This window comes from Lithobates pipiens, unplaced genomic scaffold, assembly GCF_037356315.1.
Source record: "Lithobates pipiens isolate NorthernLeopardFrog02 unplaced genomic scaffold, aLitPip1_a1.2 Scaffold_25, whole genome shotgun sequence".
In the NCBI taxonomy this organism is placed as follows: Eukaryota; Metazoa; Chordata; class Amphibia; order Anura; family Ranidae; genus Lithobates; species Lithobates pipiens.
This window is the reverse complement of record NW_027507787.1, coordinates 233268954-233290024: the sequence shown is the minus strand read 5'-3', so window position 1 is coordinate 233290024 and position 21071 is coordinate 233268954. Positions and strand designations below refer to the sequence as shown.

Sequence of the window (21071 nt, the reverse complement as noted above, 5' to 3'; positions counted from 1 at the left end):
GATACACATTGCAGAATACATTGCAGATCGTTGTATAGAGATGACGCTGTCCTCCCCCTCCCCCCGACCTGCAGAACTTCCATACATTCCCCAAAGTGTTTTTGATTTTAAAGCTTACATTTTACAAATAATACACGCCGCCAGAAATGTGTCGCAGACGCCATATTGGATCGCCGCCTATATTATTTAACCCCCCGCAGATATCAGTGGGGTAGTTTTTGTACTTTGCTAAGGAATATTCTATTATACTATGCACCTAAAATTGTAACAAAGTCTACATTTATACTTTTTGAATAATACACGCCGCCAGAAATGCGTTGCAGACACCATATTGGATCACCTCCTGCATATTTTAGCCTGCAGATAATATTAGTGGGGAGATTCTTACATAATATTCTATTTACATAACATTGTAACAAAGTTTCCTTCATAATTGATACACATTGCAGAATACATTGCAGATCGTTGTATAGAAATGACGCTGTCCTCCCCCTCCCCCCCCGGCCTGCAGAACTTCCATACATTCCCCAAAGTGTTTTTGATTCTAAAGCTCACATTTTACAAATAATGCACGCCGCCAGAAATGTGTCGCAGACGCCATATTGGATCGCCACCTATATTATTTAACCCCCCGCAGGTATCAGTGAGGTCGTTTTTGTACTTTGCTAAAGAATATTCTATTATACTATGTACCGAAAATTGTACCAAAATCTACATTTATACTTTTTGAATAATACACGGCGCCAGAAATGCGTCGCAGACACCATATTGGATCGCCACCCATATTATTCAACCTCACAGATATCAGTGGAGCAGTTTTTGTACTTTGCTAAAGAATATTCTATTATACTATGTACCGAAAATTGTAACAAAGTCTACATTTTTAATAATACACGCCAACAGAAATGTGTCGCAGACGCCATATTGGATCGCCACCTATATTATTTAACCCCCCACAGATATCAGTGGGGTAGTTTTTGTACTTTGCTAAAGAATATTCTCTTATACTATGTACCAAAAATTGTAACAAAGTCTACATTTATAATTTTTTAATAATGCACGCCGCCAGAAATGTGTCGCAGACACCATATTGGATCGCCGCCAATATTATTTAACCTCGCACATATCAATGGAGCAGTTTTTGTACTTTGCTAAAGAATATTCTATTATACCATGTACCTAAAATTGTAACAAAGTCTACATTTATACTTTTTGAATAACACAGAGCGCCAGAAATGCGTCGCACACGCCATATTGGATCGCCTCCTATATTATTTAACCCAGCCGCAGATATCAGTGGGGTTGTTTTTGTACTTTGCTTAAGAATATTCTATTATACTATGTACAGAAAATTTAAACAAAGTCTACATTTATACTTTTTGAATAATACACGCCACCAGAAATGTGTCGCAGACGCCATATTGGACCACCTCCTGCATATTTTAGCCTGCAAATAATATTAGTGGGGAGATTCTTACATAATATTCTATTTGCATAACATTGTAACAAAGTATCCTTCATAATTGATACACATTGCAGAAGAAGACATTGCAGATCGTTGTATAGAGATGACGCTGTCCTCCCCCTCCCCCCCCCCGGCCTGCAGAACTTCCATACATTCCCCAAAGTGTTTTTGATTCTAAAGCTCACATTTTACAAATAATGCACGCCGCCAGAAATGTGTCGCAGACGCCATATTGGATCGCCACCTATATTATTTAACCCCCCGCAGGTATCAGTGAGGTCGTTTTTGTACTTTGCTAAAGAATATTCTATTATACCATGTACCGAAAATTGTACCAAAATCTACATTTATACTTTTTGAATAATACACGGCGCCAGAAATGCGTCGCACACGCCATATTGGATCGTCGCCTATATTATTTAACCTCACAGATATCAGTGGAGCAGTTTTTGTACTTTGCTAAAGAATATTCTATAATACTATGTACCGAAAATTGTAACAAAGTATACATTTTTAATAATACACGCCAACAGAAATGTGTCGCAGGCGCCATATTGGATCGCCACCTATATTATTTAACCCCCCGCAGATATCAGTGGGGTCGTTTTTGTACTTTGCTAAAGAATATTCTATTATACTATGTACCGAAAATTGTAACAAAGTCTACATTTATACTTTTTGAATAATACACAGCGCCAGAAATGCGTCGCAGACGCCATATTGGATCGCTTCCTATATTTTTTTAAACCCGCAGATAATATTAGTGGGGCGATTCTCACATGATATTCTATTTACATAACATTGTAAAGTATCCTTCATGATTAATACACACTGCAGAGGAATACAATGCAGATTGTTGTACAGAGATGACGCTGTCCCCCTCCCCCTCCCCCCGGCCTGCAGAACTTCCATACTTCCCCCCAGAATGTTCTCCAGTCGCTGCGCCGGAGTCGCTGTTACTGGCCGAGAGTTTGCCGGAGAGACTAAATAAATTGTGAGAGTTGATAGCACAGGTTTTCGCTGATATTTACAGATACTTTGCTGGACAGACGTAAGAGTGAAAGTTGATAATGGGGGTTTAGCTGGAAATGACAGATACTTTGCTGGACAGACTTAAGAGTGAAAGTTGATAATGGGGGTTTAGCTGGAAATGACAGACACTTTGCTGGACAGACGAAGTCAATTATGAAAGTTGATCACGGGGGCTACAGATAGTTTGCTGCACATTATAAATAGTGAGGCTTGATAAGAAATCAATGGTGAAAGCTGATAGCGTGTTTACAGATACTTTGCTCTCCTAAAGAATTATGAAAGGTGATAACGCGGCTTTAGACGTTCTGCAGTCACTTTGCCTGACAGATGAAACAGTGAAAGTTGACAAGACCGGCCTGAATGTTATATACTGACACTTTGCTGGACAGATGAAATAATAATATACGAAAGTTGACGGTGCGGGTATTGCTGGTATTTACAGATACTCTGCTGGGGACATGCCATAAATAGTGACAGTTGATGAAGACGTGTTATCTGTTATTCACAGACAGCTTCACTGGACATTCTAAATAAATGGTGAAGGTTGATGATGGGGGTTGGGCTGTTATTTTAAAGATACTTTGCTGGAGAGATGCAATAAATAGTGAAAGTTGATAATGTTGACTTGTCTGTTATTTACAAATAGTTTACTGGACAGTTGTAATAAATAGTGAAAGTTGATGATGATGAAGGGGGGGGGGGGGGGGTAGCTGTTATTTGCTGATACTCTGCTGGAGAGATTCAATAAATAGTGAAAGTTGATGATGATGAAGGGGGGGGGGGTAGCTGTTATTTGCTGATACTCTGCTGGAGAGATTCAATAAATGGTGAAAGTTGATGATGATGAAGGGGGGGGGGGGGTAGCTGTTATTTGCTGATACTCTGCTGGAGAGATTCAATAAAATGGTGAAAGTTGATAATGCTGTTTTAGCTGTTATTTGCTGATGCTTTGGAGGGCATTTCTTATTCATGATAAAAGTTGATGATGGGGGTTGGGCTGTTGTTTTAAAGATACTTTGCTGGAGAGATGCAATAAATAGTGAAAGTTGATGATGGGATTTTAGCTGCATTTTACATTATATTTTGTTGGACGTTCTAAACAAATTATGAGAGTTGATAGTGTGGGTTTAGCTGGTATGGACAGATGACCTACTGGATGTTCTAAATAAATGAGAGATGATGATGGGGGGGGGGGGGGGGTAGCTGTGATTTTCAGAGCCTTTGCTGGAACATATTTAATAAATGATGAAAGTTGATAATGGGGGGTTCAGCTCTTATACTATACTGATCCTCTGCTGGAGAGATTTATTAAATAGGGAAAGTTGATGATGGGGGTTGGGGGGGGGGGGGGGGGTTAACTGGTATTTGCAGATGCTGGACATATTAAATAGTGATGAAAGTTGATGATGGGGGGGGGGTATGGTATTGGCTGTGATTTGGAGATGATGTGGTTGCCACTGCCTATTAATAATGATGAAAGTTGATGATGGGGGGGGGGGGGGGGGGGGGGTCTTGGCTGTGATTTGGAGATCATTTGATGGCCATTGCCTATTAATAATAATGATGATGGGGGGGGGGGGGGGGGGAGGGGAGGGTCAGCTGTGATTTGCAGATACTTTGCAGAACATATTGAATAAAAGATGAAAGTTGATGAAGATATTTTAGCTGTGATGTGCAGACAGCTGACTAAATTAAACTATATTATATATCATAAATAAATAGTGGAAGTTGATAACAGTTTTATAGAGGGGGGGGGGGTACTTACAGTGTTATATATGGGGGGTACTTACAGTCTTATAGAAGGGGGGTACTTACAGTTTTATATATGGGGGGTACTTACAGTCTTATAGAAGGGGGGTACTTACAGTTTTATATATGGGGGGTACTTACAGTCTTATAGAAGGGGGTACTTACAGTTTTATATATGGGGGTACTTACAGTTTTATAGAAGTGGGTACTTACAGTTTTATATATGGGGGGGTACTTACAGTCTTATAGAAGGGGGTACTTACAGTTTTATATATGGGGGGTACTTACAGTCTTATAGAAGGGGGGTACTTACAGTTTTATATATGGGGGGTACTTACAGTCTTATAGAAGGGGGGTACTTACAGTTTTATATATGGGGGTACTTACAGTTTTATAGAAGTGGGTACTTACAGTTTTATATATGGGGGGTACTTACAGTCTTATAGAAGGGGGGTACTTACAGTTTTATATATGGGGGGTACTTACAGTCTTATAGAAGGGGGTACTTACAGTTTTATATATGGGGGGTACTTACAGTCTTATAGAAGGGGGTACTTACAGTTTTATATATGGGGGTACTTACAATCTTATAGAAGGGGGTACTTACAGTCTTATATATGGGGGGTACTTACAGTCTTATAGAAGGGGGTACTTACAGTTTTATATATGGGGGTACTTACAGTTTTATACATGGGGGTACGTACAGTCTTATAGGGGGGTACTTACAGTTTTATATAGGGGGGTACTTACAGTCTTATAGAAGGGTGGTACATACAGTTTTATATATGGGGGGTACTTACAGTCTTATAGAAGGGGGGTATTTACAATTTTATATATGGGGGGTACTTACAGTTTTATATATGGGGGTACTTACCGTCTTATAGAAAGGGGGTACTTACAGTTTTATACATGGGGGGTACTTACAGTCTTATAGAAGGGGGTACTTACAGTTTTATACATAGGGGGTACTTACAGTCTTATATATGGGGTGTGGGGGTACTTACAGTCTCTCGGTGCTCCTGGGGATGTTTTTGGGGACCATCCTGACCCCCAGTCCATGGCAGTCCACGGTGGTGCCGCTGCAGGTACACTGCGCCGGGCACCCATTGGCAAACACCCGGCAGAGGCCGCTCCATGCCAGGAGCAAGAGGGGGAGGGTGGGGTATCCTCGGAGGGGGGAGGTGGGGGGTCTTCGGGGGGCCATGCTGTCTGCGGAGCGGATGGGTCCTTTAAATCATCAGAGATCCACCGAGTCCAGGAGATCCGACAATCCGATAGAACAATGTGTGTGCCGGGGGTCCGATCCCCGGAGAGGGGTGCACGGGGAGTATACAGGGGGTATACAGGGGGTATACAAGAGGAGGTATACAGGAGGAGGTATACAGGAGGTATATAGCAGGGATACAGATCCTCTCCGTCTGTCCGCTTCCAGCAGAATGAGAGAAGAGAGAGCGGAGCGATCATCCATCAATGGGAGACCCCGCCCCTCCCCCTCCTCCCCCCCACCCCCATCATCATCACCGACCTTCACCGACAGGGGGCAGCCTGGAGCAGCGCATCCCCACACCGGGACTATAATACAGAGCAGCCAGGCACAACGCGTCCCACATCACCTCTATAATAGTAGCACAGAGATCCAACTGTCCCTGATTTGTCCCTCTGTCCCTCCTTCCTTCTCATTTGTCCCTCATGTTGCTCTATATAGATGTATATAAAATGCACTTTCTTCTTTCAAAAAGTGTTTCCCAGAGCTAAACCTTCCATCTGATTTCTAAATTGCCGCATTTGTACATTATAAAAGCCAATATTAAGGAATAGTAGTGATAATAAAAAAAAAAACTTCTGGATTTCATTAAACTTTTTTTGGTTAATTCTCCTTTAAGTGGGTGTGGCAGGGGGCGTGTCCTGTGCCTGCATACATTTGCTAGTAGGTGTCCCTCGTTCCCATCTCAAAATGTTGAGAGGTGTGGAAGCAGAGCAGCCAGGTACATCACATTCCACACAGGGGACTACAATAGAGGGAAGCAAGGCACAGGACATTCCTCGCCAAGACTATAATAGAGGGCAGCCAGACACAGGACATTCCTCGCCAGGACTATAATAGAGGGCAGCCAGGCACAGGACATTCCTCGCCAAGACTATAATAGAGGGCAGCCAGGCACAGGACATTCCTCGCCAAGACTATAATAGAGGGCAGCCAGGCACAGGACATTCCTCGCCAAGACTATAATAGAGGGCAGCCAGACACAGGACATTCCTCGCCAAGACTATAATAGAGGGCAGCCAGACACAGGACATTCCTCGCCAAGACTATAATAGAGGGAAGCCAGGCACAGGACATTCCTCGCCAAGACTATAATAGAGGGCAGCCAGACACAGGACATTCCTCGCCAAGACTATAATAGAGGGCAGCCAGACACAGGACATTCCTCGCCAAGACTATAATAGAGGGAAGCCAGGCACAGGACATTCCTCGCCAGGACTATAATAGAGGGAAGCCAGGCACAGGACATTCCTCGCCAGGACTATAGTAGAGGGCAGCCAGACACAGGACATTCCTCGCCAAGACTATAATAGAGGGCAGCCAGGCACAGGACATTCCTCGCCAAGACTATAATAGAGGGCAGCCAGGCACAGGACATTCCTCGCCAAGACTATAATAGAGGGCAGCCAGGCACAGGACATTCCTCGCCAGGACTATAATAGAGAGCAGCCAGGCACAGCGCATCCGATAATCAGCACCTTTGGTTCCCAAGAGGGAAAATACAACCGAATTTTACACCACAGTGTCCTCTGTACCTCCCAATAGTGTCCTCAGTCCCCTGCATCCCCCCCAACTGCAGTGTCCTCTGTCCCCACCAGAGTGTCCTCTGTACCCCCCAATAGTGTCCTCAGTCCCCTGCACACCCCAATGTAGTGTCCTCTGTCCCCACCACAGTGTCCTCTGTACCTCCCAATAGTGTCCTTAGTCCCCTGCACCCCCCCTTCAACTGCAGTGTCCTCTGTCCCCGCCACAGTGTCCTCTGTACCCCCCAATAGTGTCCTCAGTCCCCTACACCCCCCAATGTAGTGTCCTCTGTCCCCACCACCATGTCCTCTGTACCACTCCCCCAATAGTGTCCTCCGTCCCCTTCACCCCCCATAGTGTCCTCTATCCCCAGCACAGTGTTCGCTGTACCCCCCAATAGTGTCCTCAGTCCCCTGCACCCCCCATAGTGTCCTCTGTCCCCTCCACAGTGTCCTCTGTACCCCCAATAGTGTCCTCAGTCCCCTGCACCTCCCCCAACTGCAGTGTCCTTTGTCCCCACCACAGTGTCCTCTGTACCTCCCAATAGTGTCCTCAGTCCCTTGCACCCCCCCTTCAACTGCAGTGTCCTCTGTCCCCACCACAGTGTCCTCTGTACCCCCCAATAGTGTCCTCAGTCCCCTGCACCCCCCAATGTAGTGTCCTCTGTCCCCACCACAGTGTCCTCTGTACCTCCCCCCCAATAGTGTCCTCCGTCCCCTTCACCCCCCATAGTGTCCTCTATCCCCAGCACAGTGTCTGCTGTACCCCCCAATAGTGTCCTCAGTCCCCTGCACCCCCCATAGTGTCCTCTGTCCCCTCTACAGTGTCCTCTGTACCCCCCAATAGTGTCCTCAGTCCCCTGCACCCCCCTATAGTGTCCTCTGTCCCCTCCACAGTGTCCTCTGTACCCTCAATAGTGTCCTCAGTCCCCTGCACCTCCCTCCACTGTAGTGTCCTCTGTCCCCACCACAGTGTCCTCTGTACCCCCCAATACTGATGGGCTGAACATCTAGCGGTGGCGGGCCGGGTGCGGCCCGTGGGTCGGGGGTTGCCGAGCCCTGCTATACAGGATTATAGCACAGACAGTGTACGCAGTGCTATACAATATAAAAGGGAGACAATAAAGTTACAATACAATAAAATACATGAGGGTTAAAGTGGTTGCAAACCCATTACAACCACTTTAACCTACAGGTAACCCTAGATTAAGGCTCACCTGTAGGTGCAAGAAATATCTCCCAAACCTAAAAGGTCTAGGAGCTAATGGCGATCATGCCGTTAGTGGCGGCACCAGTGCGCATGCGCGGGAGTGACGTCATCGCGGCTCCGGCCAGTCACAGTGCCGGAGCCGCAATACCCGGAAGTCACTCCAGGACAGATGGCGGCATCGGAGGAGACTCACGAGGGCCGATGCCGGGGCTTCGATCTCAGGTAAGTAATTCATAATGAGCTAGTATGCTATGCATACTAGCTCATTAGGCCTTTGCCTTGCAGGGTGTAATTTTTATTTTTTTTTATTTTTTTTTATTTTTTTTAGGAGGCTTTACTTCCTCTTTAAGAGGGCCCTGCTCAGAAGAGCTTTAATAATGATAATACCAAAAACAAGGATAACGATGATGATAATAACAACAATAATGATAATAATAATAATAGTAATAATAATAATAATAATAACACTAATAATATCCTCATCATTATTATTACAATTTTTTTTTAACATTATGATTAATATTATTATTATCATCATCAGAATTATTATTATTGTTGTTGTTATTATTATTATTATTATTATTATTATTATTATTATTAATAATAATAAAAATGGCAACAGTAATAATAATCATTGTTATAATAATCATAATAATGTCATCATCATCAATAATATTATTATTAATATTTGTATTATCATCATTATTAATATTATTATTGTTGTTGTTATTATTATTATTATTATTATTATTATTAATAATAATATTATTATTATTATTATTATTATTATTATTATTATTATTATTATTATTATTATTATTATTATTATTAATAAATAAAAATTATAACAATAATAATAATGTTATCATCATCATCAATATTATTATTAATATTTTTATTATCATCATTATTAATATTGTTTTTGTTGTTATTGTTATTATTATTATTATTATTATTATTATTATTAATTAGAATAATAAAAATGATAACAATAATAATAATCATCATTATTATAACAATCGTAATAATGTTATCATCATCATCAATATTATTATTAATATTTTTATTATCATCCTTATTAATCTTGTTTTTGTTGTTGTTGTTATTATTATTATTATTAATTAGAATAATAAAAATGACAACAATAATAATAATCATCATTATTATAACAATCATAATATCATCATCCTCATCAATTTTATACGTACTATTTTTATTATCATGGTTAAAAAAAATTATCGATTTTGTTGTTATTATTATTATTATTATTATTATTATTATTATTATTATTATTAATAATAATAATAAAAAATAACAACAATAATAATATTCATCATTATAACAATCATAATAATATCATCATCAATATTGTTAGTAATATTTGTATTATCATCGTTATTATTTTTAATTGTTTTTGTTGTTGCTATTATTTTCATCATCATCATTATTGTTATTATCGTTCTCATTATTGTTGTTGTTTTTATTATTAGTAATAATATTAATAATAATTATAATAATAATAACAATAATAATATGTTACTTACTACTACTACTACTACTATCATAAATCATGATAATAATGACATTCTTGTTGTGGGGTTTAGATACACCGTAACTCTAGATACATGCAGCACATATCTATGACCCTTCTACGTCTCCGATGTCTGTGCCCCCACGAGGTGTTTCTTTGCCCCCTCCGCCCACTCCGCTCTGGAGCCGACCTCCTGCCATTTGTCTTCTTTCTATAACAAGGTGCTGAGTGTTAGGGGGGGGGGGGGGGGTGAGTGCTTCCGGGATTTCTGCGTTCGGGAAATACGTAATACATCCATATTTACACCGATGTATATAATGTGTCTGCATGTACCCGGGTGTGCCCACCTTCACCCATCCTCTTCTTGGACTGGCTCCTATATAATGAAGACCATACAGGTACAATACAATCTGAGACTGGAGGGCGAGGCTGGCCATACACGAATTGGCCAATTACCGATGAATCAGGGCGGGTGGCTCTGCTGGCACCGGTGAGTTTAACAAACACCAAATTCAAAACTGAAGAAGCCGGGTGAAAAAAATGTGTTGGCTGAACAGTGACTTCATCCAATCACATGGCATCGCCACGAATGCAGCGATTGTCTGAATACAATAGCTGGCAGGAGAGATTCCTCCATTCACGCTGTTTGATGTGGATGGAGGACTCTATTTGATTTCTCTCGTTCAGCAAAAAATCTATGTGTGTATGGGCAGCAATAGGAGGACCCTGTTTATGAGAGCTTACAATGTAAAAAGGGAGGGGCAAGTGATACAAATGGTCATTACTGTGTAGGCATGAGCTGATGAAGTAAAAGTTCAGTTATAAGGTGGAGGCAGGATAGGCATAGAGGGGAGGAGGCCAGTGAAGGGATTAAAAGAGAGGAGCAGCAACCATTGGACAGAATGGCAGAGAGGGGTGGGGGCCAGTGGAGGGATTGGCAGAGAGGGGTGGTGGTCAGTGGATGGATTGGCAGAGAAGCGTGGAGGTCAGTGGAGGGATTGGCAGAGAGGGATGGAGGCCAGTGGAGGGATTGGCAGAGAGGGGTTGGGGCCAGTGGAGGAATTGGAAGAGAGGGGTGGAAGTCAGTGGAGGGGTTGGCAAAGCGGGGAAGAGGCCAGTTGAGGGATTGGCAGAGAGAAGTGGTAGTCAGTGGAGGGATTGGCAGAGAGGAGTGGTAGTCAGTGGAGGGATTGGCAGAGAGGAGTGGTAGTCAGTGGAGGGATTGGCAGAGAGGAGTGGTAGTCAGTGGAGGGATTGGCAGAGAGGAGTGGTAGTCAGTGGAGGGATTGGCAGAGAGGAGTGGTAGTCAGTGGAGAGATTGGCAGGGAGGGACGGTGATCAGTGGAGGGATTGGCAGAGAGGGGTGTGGCAAGTAGATGGATTAGAAGAGAGGAGCAGCGGCCAGTGGAGGGATTTTCACAGAGGAGTGGAAGTCAGTGGAGGGATTGGCAGAGAGGAGTGGTAGTCAGTGGAGGGATTGGCAGAGAGAAGTGGTAGTCAGTGGAGGGATTGGCAGAGAGGAGTGGTAGTCAGTGGAGGGATTGGCAGGGAGGGACGGTGATCAGTGGAGGGATTGGCAGAGAGGGGTGTGGCAAGTAGATGGATTAGAAGAGAGGAGCAGCGGCCAGTGGAGGGATTTTCACAGAGGAGTGGAAGTCAGTGGAGGGATTGGCAGAGAGGAGTGGTAGTCAGTGGAGGGATTGGCAGAGAAGAGTGGTAGTCAGTGGAGGGATTGGCAGAGAGGAGTGGTAGTCAGTGGAGGGATTGGCAGAGAGGAGTGGTAGTCAGTGGAGGGATTGGCAGAGAGGAGTGGTAGTCAGTGGAGGGATTGGCAGAGAGGAGTGGTAGTCAGTGGAGGGATTGTCAGAGAGGGGTGGAGGCCAGTGGAGGGGTTGGCAAAGTGGGGAAGAGGCCAGTTGAGGGATTGGCAGAGAGGATTGGTAGTCAGTGGAGGGATTGGCAGGGAGGGACGGTGATCAGTGGAGGGATTGGTAGAGAGGGGTGTGGCAAGTAGATGGATTAGAAGAGAGGAGCAGCGGCCGGGGGAGGGATTTTCACAGAGGAGTGGAAGTCAGTGGAGGGATTGGCAGAGCGGGGAGGAGGCCAGTGGAGGAATTGGCAAAAAGGGGTGGTGGTCAGTGGAGGGATTGGCACAGAGGGATGGAAGTCAGGGGAAGGATTGGCAGAGAGGAGTGGAGGGCACTGAGCGGTTGATAAGATGGATGAGTCTGGCAGCAGCATTCATGATAGACTGAAGGTAGGAAAATCAGCCAATGAGGAGGAAGTTGTAATAGTTGAGGTGAGAGATAACCAGGGAGTGACTATTGGTGGTGTCATTGGTTAAGAATGGGCAATTTTGGGAAATGTTTGGATTTTGGGTAGGGAACGGGTAATTGTACCATTGCACACAATAGTAAAATATTACAACTTACCAATCCTTAGATGGGGGCTGCATTGGTTTTCTTTTTTTAGATTTTATTACCAGCAGGATCACCGGGTAATACAACTATGGTACAGGGGAGACTCAGAAAAACAAAGACTGCCGTGTTAATGCCATTGACATTTTGGCCAAAATTTATGAAGACATTTGATTTTTTTTATTGGATGTTTTAGAAGAGAAACTAAAAAATATATATATATTTTTTTTTTTTCAACATTTTCAGTCTTTTTTTTTTGTTAATATCGCAAAAAAATAAAAAACACAGTGGTGGTAATACCACCGAAAGAAAGCTCTATTTGTGTGAGAAAAATCTATTTTGTTTGGGTACAGCGTTGCATGACCGCGCAATTACCAACTAAAGTAGCGCAGTGCTGAATTGCAAAAAAAATGGCCTCGTCATGACGGGGGTAAAATCTTCTGGAGCTGAAGTGGTTAATGATAATAATAATATCATCTTATAATATGGCGATGATTAATATTTAAAATAAGATAATAATAATAATATGTTATCATTAACTGATAATATTAATCATCATCATAATAGTAATAATAATTATTAGAATAATTATTAATATTATTATCTTAATAAACTTATAATGATATTAATCATCATCATTATCATCATCAAAAATAATATGATAGTATTATTATTATATTTGTATTTCAGCACAGTACTGAAAAAAAAGGGCCCGGTCATGAAGGGAGTAAATTCCAGAGCTGAAATGGTTAATGATAATAATCATAATATCATCTTATAATATGATGATGATTACAATTTAATGATAAGACAATAATTATTATTATTATTATTGTTATTATTACTATGATGATAAAGATTATTATTAGTAATAATAATATTATCATTAACTAATAATATTAATCATGATCATGATAGTAATAATAATAATAAAAATCTTTTTAATAATAATAATAATAACAATAATAAGAATTATTATTATTATTATTACTATTATGATTATTGATGATGATTAATATTATTAGTTAATGATGACATATTATTATTTTTAATAATACTCTTTATCATCATAGTAATAATAACAATAATAATTATTGTTATCGTTAACATTTTAATCATCATCATATTATAAGATGATATTATTATTATTATTATTATTATTATTAACCACTTCAGCTCTGTAATTTTCCCCCTTCATGACCGGGCCATTTTTCTTTCTCTTTTTTTTTTTTTTTTTGCTATTCATCACTGTGCTGAATTACAAATATAATAATATCTAATAAAATTGTATTATTGATGATGATTATTATTATTATTATACGTTTATGACAAGATAATAATATTAATACTAATTAGTATTATTAGTTAATGATAACATATTATTATTATTATTATTATTATTATTATTATTATTGTTATTTTTACTATGATGATAAAGATTATTATTAATAATAATAATAATAATAATAATAATAATAATAATATGTTATCATTAACCACTTCAGCCCCAGAAACATTTACCCCCTTCCTGACCAGACCACTTTTTGCGATTCGGCACTGCGTCGCTTTAACTGACAATTGCGCGATCGTGCGACGTGGTTCCCAAACAAAATTGCTTTTTTTTCCCCCACAAATAGAGCTTTCTTTTGGTGGTATTGGATCACATCTGCGGTTTTTATTTTTTGCGCTAGAAACAAAAAAAGAGGCGACAATTTTGAAAAAAAAATGCATTATTTTTTACTTTTTGCTATAATAAATATCCCCCAAAAATATATAAAAAAAACTTTTTTCCCTCAGTTTAGGCCGATACGTATTCTTCTACATATTTTTGGTAAAAAAAAAAATCGCAATAAGCGTTTATTGATTGGTTTGTGCAAAAATTATAGCGTCTTCAAAAAAAGGGAATAGTTTTATGGCATTTTTATTAATATATATATATTTTTTTTACTAGTAATGGCGGCGATCAGCGATTTTTATCATGACTGCGACATTATGGCGGACACATCGGACAATTTTGACACATTTTTGGGACCATTGGCATCAATACAACGATCTAATGCTATAAAAATGCACTGATTACTGTAAAAATGTCACTGGCACTGAAGGGATTAACCACTAGGGGGCGGGGGAAGGGGTTAAGTGTGTCCTGGGCAGTGTTTCTAACTGTCTGGGGGATGGGCTAGCAGTGACACGACACTGATCGCTGCTCTGGATGACAGGGAGCAGAGGATCGGTGTCCTGTCACTAGGCAGAACAGGGGGGGGGGGGGGATGCTGTGTTTATATCGGCATTTCCCTGTTCTTCAGCTCCATGACACGATCGTGGGTATCTCTGCGGCGATCGAGTCACGCGGGCACGGCGGGAAATTCAAAGTAGCGTAGAGGTGCGTTACTTTGCCCAGCCGTGCCATTCTGCCGACGTATATGTGCTGAGAGCGGTCGGCAAGTGGTTAACTAATTATATTAATCATCATAATCATAATAGTAATAATAATAATAATTATTATTATCTTATCATAAACTTATAATAATAATCATCAATAATAGGATGATATTAATATTATTATTATTATATTTGGTTAATATGATATGATATGATGGACAAAAAGAGATTTCATCTCCAAATACGGAAAGGTTTCTTTACAGTAAGAGCTGTGAAAATGTGGAATAGACTCCCTGCAGAGGTGGTTCTGGTCAGCTCAGTGGATTGCTTTAAGAAAGGCCTGGATACTTTCCTAAGTGTACATAATATAACTGGGTACATTTATAGGTAAAGTTGATCCGGGGGAAAATCCGATTGCCTCTCGGGGGGATCAGGAAGGAATTCTTTCCCCTGTTGTAGCAAATTGGATCATGCTCTGCTGGGTTTTTTCACCTTCCTCTGGATCAACTGTGGTTATAGGATGATGTATATGGGATTGTATATATTTTTTTTCCTTCTATTGGTTGAACTGGATGGACTTGTGTCTTTTTTTCAACCAGACTAACTATGTGACTATTAATTTAGATAAGCTGTGGCTACAATGTAAGGCTCTTGCAGAGCTCTGGGGCCCCGGCCTTCACCAACTCTAGGGATACTATCGGAAAGCACGTGCCTCCTCGGGGTCCTCTGGTTTCCTCCTACAAGCCAAAAATATGCAGGATGGTGAACTGAATTCTCAGTAAATTAGTGTGTGTGTCCGACTGTACCAGGTTTTTCCCCTCAATAGGGGGCGCTGTGTGGCCCTTAAATGTTTCCACTGAGAGATGTCCAGTTTTTCTTTGTTTACCACCCATTGCTGTCCTGGCTCTTCTCTGAATTTGGATCTGCAGTGCATGCACCACCTTTACCAGGCCAATGGGGCGTGGTTCCGGATGGACTTTGATGGGGCACAATAGACTGTAAGCTCTTCTAAGGCAGAGAGTGAGGTGAGGTGCACTCTCCATGTAATTATCATGGCCGCTCACATATCTAGTAAGGGCGGTTATCTCATTTGAAGTGTCTGACATTCCATTGTGAGCTCTTCCCCCTATAGAATGTTCCGGACTCTCCCATCATACACAGTCTTCTGATTGAGGATCATAGAGAAGAATCAGTTAGTAGAAGTTTGAAAAACAACTTCTTGTTCAACTGAAGAACGATTCTGCCAGATGTATAAATGGTTCCGAAGTCCACCCTGGTCACTGTTAAAGAAGAGATATTAATTATTGATCACTCTGCGGAGAGTGGAGTACAGGGCACACCTACCCAACTGATACCCTGATATTTGCCTGATAATTCCAAGTCATTGCTTCGATCAGCCTTTCTAAGCCCTTGTACACACGGTCGGAGATTCCGACAAATTCGTCGGATTTTGTCCGACGGATTTTGTCCGAAACTGTTGCATACACACGGTCGGACGAAGTTGTCGGAAAATCCGACGTGATGACGTTATTTCGTTACAACGGGACTACGTTCAGCCTAGTAGCCAATAGCTTTGATGTAGGAATTTGATCTGAGCATGCGTGGCATTTTGTCCGATCGGAATTCTCTACACATGATCGGAGTATGTCCGATCGGAGCATTTTGTCGGAAAATATTTCCGGCAAGTTGGAAAAGTTGGTCCAACGGATATTCCGACGGAAACAGTCCAATGCAGACCACACACAGTCGGAATATCCGACAAAACGCTCCGATCGGACACATTCCGTCGGAATCTCCGACCGTGTGTACAAGGGCTTAGATGGTTTACCATGGAGAACCCATGAAAAAACTTACTATATCTACTGTTCATGGTACTACAGTGTGATAGTCGGTGAGAAGAATGTTCCTTACATTGGTGATCAGTGAGAAGAATGTTCCTTACATTGGTGATCCGTGAGAAGAATGTTCCTTACATTGGTGATCAGTGAGAAGAATGTTCCTTACATTGGTGATCAGTGAGAAGAATGTTCCTTACATTGGTGATCAGTGAGAAGAATGTTCCTTACATTGGTGATCGGTGGGAAGAATGTTCCTTACATTGGTGATCGGTGAGAAGAATGTTCCTTACATTGGTGATCGGTGGGAAGAATGTTCCTTACATTGGTGATCGGTGAGAAGAATGTTCCTTACATTGGTGATCAGTGAGAAGAATGTTCCTTACATTGGTGATCAGTGAGAAGAATGTTCCTTACATTGGTGATCAGTGGGAAGAATGTTCCTTACATTGGAGATCGGTGAGAAGAATGTTCCTTACATTGGTGATCAGTGAGAAGAATGTTTCTTACATTGGTGATCAGTGAGAAGAATGTCCCTTACATTGGTGATCAGTGGGAAGAATGTTCCTTACATTGGAGATCGGTGAGAAGAATGTTCCTTACATTGGTGATCAGTGAGAAGAATGTTTCTTACATTGGTGATCAGTGAGAAGAATGTTCCTTACATTGGTGATCAGTGAGAAGAATGTTCCTTACATTGGTGATCGGTGGGAAGAATGTTCCTTACATTGGAGATCGGTGAGAAGAATGTTCCTTACATTGGTGATCAGTGAGAAGAATGTTTCTTACATTGGTGATCAGTGAGAAGAATGTCCCTTACATTGGTGATCAGTGAGAAGAATGTTCCTTACATTGGTGATCAGTGAGAAGAATGTTCCTTACATTGGTGATCGGTGGGAAGAATGTTCCTTACATTGGTGATCGGTGAGAAGAATGTTCCTTACATTGGTGATCGGTGGGAAGAATGTTCCTTACATTGGTGATCGGTGAGAAGAATGTTCCTTACATTGGTGATCAGTGAGAAGAATGTTCGTTACATTGGTGATCGGTGGGAAGAATGTTCCTTACATTGGTGATCAGTGGGAAGAATGTTTCTTACATTGGTGATCAGTGAGAAGAATGTTCCTTACATTGGTGATCAGTGAGAAGAATATTCCTTACATTGGTGATCAGTGAGAAGAATGTCCCTTACATTGGTGATCAGTGAGAAGAATGTTCCTTACATTGGTGATCAGTGAGAAGAATGTTCCTTACATTGGTGATCAGTGAGAAGAATGTTCCTTACATTGGTGATCAGTGAGAAGAATGTTCCTTACATTGGTGATCAGTGAGAAGAATGTTCCTTACATTGGTGATCAGTGAGAAGAATGTTCCTTACATTGGTGATCAGTGAGAAGAATGTTCCTTACATTGGTGATCAGTGAGAAGAATGTTCCTTACATTGGTGATCAGTGAGATGAATGTTCCTTACATTGGTGATCAGTGAGAAGAATGTTCCTTACATTGGTGATCAGTGAGAAGAATGTTCCTTACATTGGTGATCAGTGAGAAGAATGTTCCTTACATTGGTGATCGGTGGGAAGAATGTTCCTTACATTGGTGATCGGTGAGAAGAATGTTCCTTACATTGGTGATCGGTGGGAAGAATGTTCCTTACATTGGTGATCGGTGAGAAGAATGTTCCTTACATTGGTGATCAGTGAGAAGAATGTTCCTTACATTGGTGATCGGTGGGAAGAATGTTCCTTACATTGGTGATCAGTGAGAAGAATGTTCCTTACATTGGTGATCAGTGAGAAGAATGTTCCTTACATTGGTGATCAGTGAGAAGAATGTTCCTTACATTGGTGATCAGTGAGAAGAATGTTCCTTACATTGGTGATCAGTGAGAAGAATGTTCCTTACATTGGTGATCAGTGGGAAGAATGTTCCTTACATTGGTGATCAGTGAGAAGAATGTTTCTTACATTGGTGATCAGTGAGAAGAATGTTCCTTACATTGGTGATCAGTGAGAAGAATGTTCCTTACATTGGTGATCAGTGAGAAGAATGTTCCTTACATTGGTGATCAGTGAGAAGAATGTTCCTTACATTGGTGATCAGTGAGAAGAATGTTCCTTACATTGGTGATCAGTGGGAAGAATGTTCCTTACATTGGTGATCAGTGAGAAGAATGTTCCTTCATCCCTATCCACCAATCCTTCCACTGGCCTTAACCCCTCTCTGCCAGTCTTTCCACTGGCCTCAACCCCCCCCCCCCCCCCTCGCCAATCCCTCTCCATTGACCTCCATCTCTCTCTGACACCTCTTCCACTGGCCACCATACTTCTCTGCCATTCTCTCCACTGGTCTCAACCCCTCTCTGCCAATCCCTCCACTGGCCACTACCCTTTTCTGCCAATCCATCCACTGGCCTCCACTCCCCTCTGCCACTTCCTCTACTGGCCACCATCCTTCTCTGCCAATCCCTCCGACTGTCTCCACCCCTCTCTGCCAACACTTCCACTGGCGTTCACCCCTTTCTGCCAATCCTTCCACTGGTCTCTGCCCCTCTCTGCCAATTCCTCCAATGGCTTTTTCGAATGCCCAACAAATAGCCATCCACAACTCTGCCCTGGGCTACATCATGCAACCTGGTCCTCACCTAAACCATCCTCTTTGCTCCTTCAATTACCTCCTTCTCTCTACCTCCCTCATCACCTTCTCTCATAGTCACCTCCAGGACTTCTCCAGAGCTTCCCCCATCCTCTGGAACTCCCTACCCCAATCTGTCTGGCTGTCATCTACTCTGTCCACCTATGGGGGATCCCCAAAATAAAACCATGTCTTCAGGAAAAACCTATCCTTGCCTCCACCTAAAAACTGTCCAAAACTATAAAAAGTTGTGGCTGGTGTTGGGCTTTAAGCTGGTCTCCTTGCAATCTGCATGCCTGATCTCCAACAACCATGTAGTAGAGTCCGAATGGATATCATTTCCATCTTTCATCTTTTATTCTTGTCCTGTAAAAGAAGAAGACATGATTGTACAATCAGATTTTCCCATGTATGCCCTGATTTATAGTCTAAGGAGGACACACAGTTACGCAGATACCACCATGAATCATATATTCATCTTCCCTTGATTCTTCTCCTTTGACAAGTCCCATTTTTCCCTCCAGGACACTCCTGGTTACAGTCACTGGGAGTCCCAGCATCGGAGAAGTTTCCTTCCCAGGAATTTGCAATGTTGGTGCACCTGAGTCAACAGAATTAGAGGGACGGATTCCTGGGACTGTCTCCGGCAACCTAGTAATGTCTGCAAACAAAAGGCCGGTAGGAGGAAGGCCGGGAGCCCTTTAATGAATAGAAGAAGAATCAATAGTAGAACATGGAAATGTTCTTAAGAGCTCTTCACCCAACACCATTAGAGCGCTTCGGTATTACTCAAGAAGGTGTTACTCCGGCTATTACACACAACAGTCTATTTATTTGTTTGAATCTGGCTCTGCTACCTGATAAAAGTCTGCGCTGTCCCTTTAATATAGAATTATAATTGGATGAAGGGGATAGTCCTCATTCTGAATGATAAAGGATAACTAAACCCATATGTAGCAGAGTACAGTCCCTATATGTGGCGGCTGCATTTGTTTTCTTTCTTTCTAACTTAGCAGCAAATATAGAAAATACCTGTTGATCCTGCCAGAAATGCTGCATCCTTGTCACTTCCTTTGAACATCTTCTCCTATCATATGGATGGTTAAAGCCTAACTCCAGGAAACTTGAAAAATAATCCCTGCAAGGTTTAGTTGCTTGATTTGATTCAGGGGAAATAAAAAGTACCTTTACTGACCCAATTCTCTGCTCTTCCATGTCCTTGCAGCGTCTCCCCGACATCCCTGGACCAGTCTCTGCATTGTCTCCCCCATGTCCCTAGACCGGTCCCTGCAGCATCTCCCCCATGTCCCTAGACCGATCCCTGCAGCATCTCCCCATGACCCTGGACCGGTCCCTGCAGTATCTCCCCCCATGTCTAGAGTTTTTCCTACAGCGTCTCCCCCACATCCCTAGAACGGTCCCAGCAGCGTCTCCCCCACATCCATACAACGGTCCCAGCAGCGTCTCCACCACATCCCTAGAATGGTCCCAGCAGCGTCCCCCGCACATCCCTAGAATGGTCACAGCAGCGTCTTCCCCACATCCTTAGAATGGTCCCAGCAGCGTCTCCCCCGCATCCCTAGAATGGTCCCAGCAGCATCTCCCCCGCATCCCTAGAATGGTCCCAGCAGCTTCCCCCCCTACATCCCTAGAATGGTCCCAGCAGCGTCCCCCCCACATCCCTAGAATGGTCCCAGCAGCGTCCCCCCACATCCCCAGAATGGTCCCAGCAGCGTCCCCCCCACATCCCTAGAATGGTCCCAGCAGCGTCTCCCCCACATCCCTAAAACGGTCCCAGCAGTATCCCCCCCACATCCCTAGAATGGTCCCAGCAGCATCCCCCCCACATCCCTAGAATGGTCCCAGCAGCATCCCCCCCACATCCCTAGAATGGTCCCAGCAGCGTCCCCCCCACATCCCTAGAATGGTCCCAGCAGCGTCTCCCTCACATCCCTAAAACGGTCCCAGCAGTATCCCCCCCACATCCCTAGAATGGTCCCAGCAGCATCCCCCCCACATCCCTAGAACG

The 21071-nt window shown here is 42.4% G+C and overlaps 1 protein-coding gene across 1 annotated transcript in view; it reads right to left on the bottom strand.

The window, feature by feature from the left end:
- The window catches only part of SLIT1 (slit guidance ligand 1), a 539732-nt gene extending 534052 nt beyond the window's left edge, over positions 1–5680 (bottom strand). Inside the window, exon 1 of the mRNA XM_077455662.1 lies at positions 5251–5680. Within this exon, the coding sequence (XP_077311788.1) occupies positions 5251–5450 (200 nt within the window). The 5' untranslated portion in view covers positions 5451–5680. The remainder of the gene's footprint in view (positions 1–5250) is intronic.
- Positions 5681–21071: the final 15391 nt, after the last annotated feature.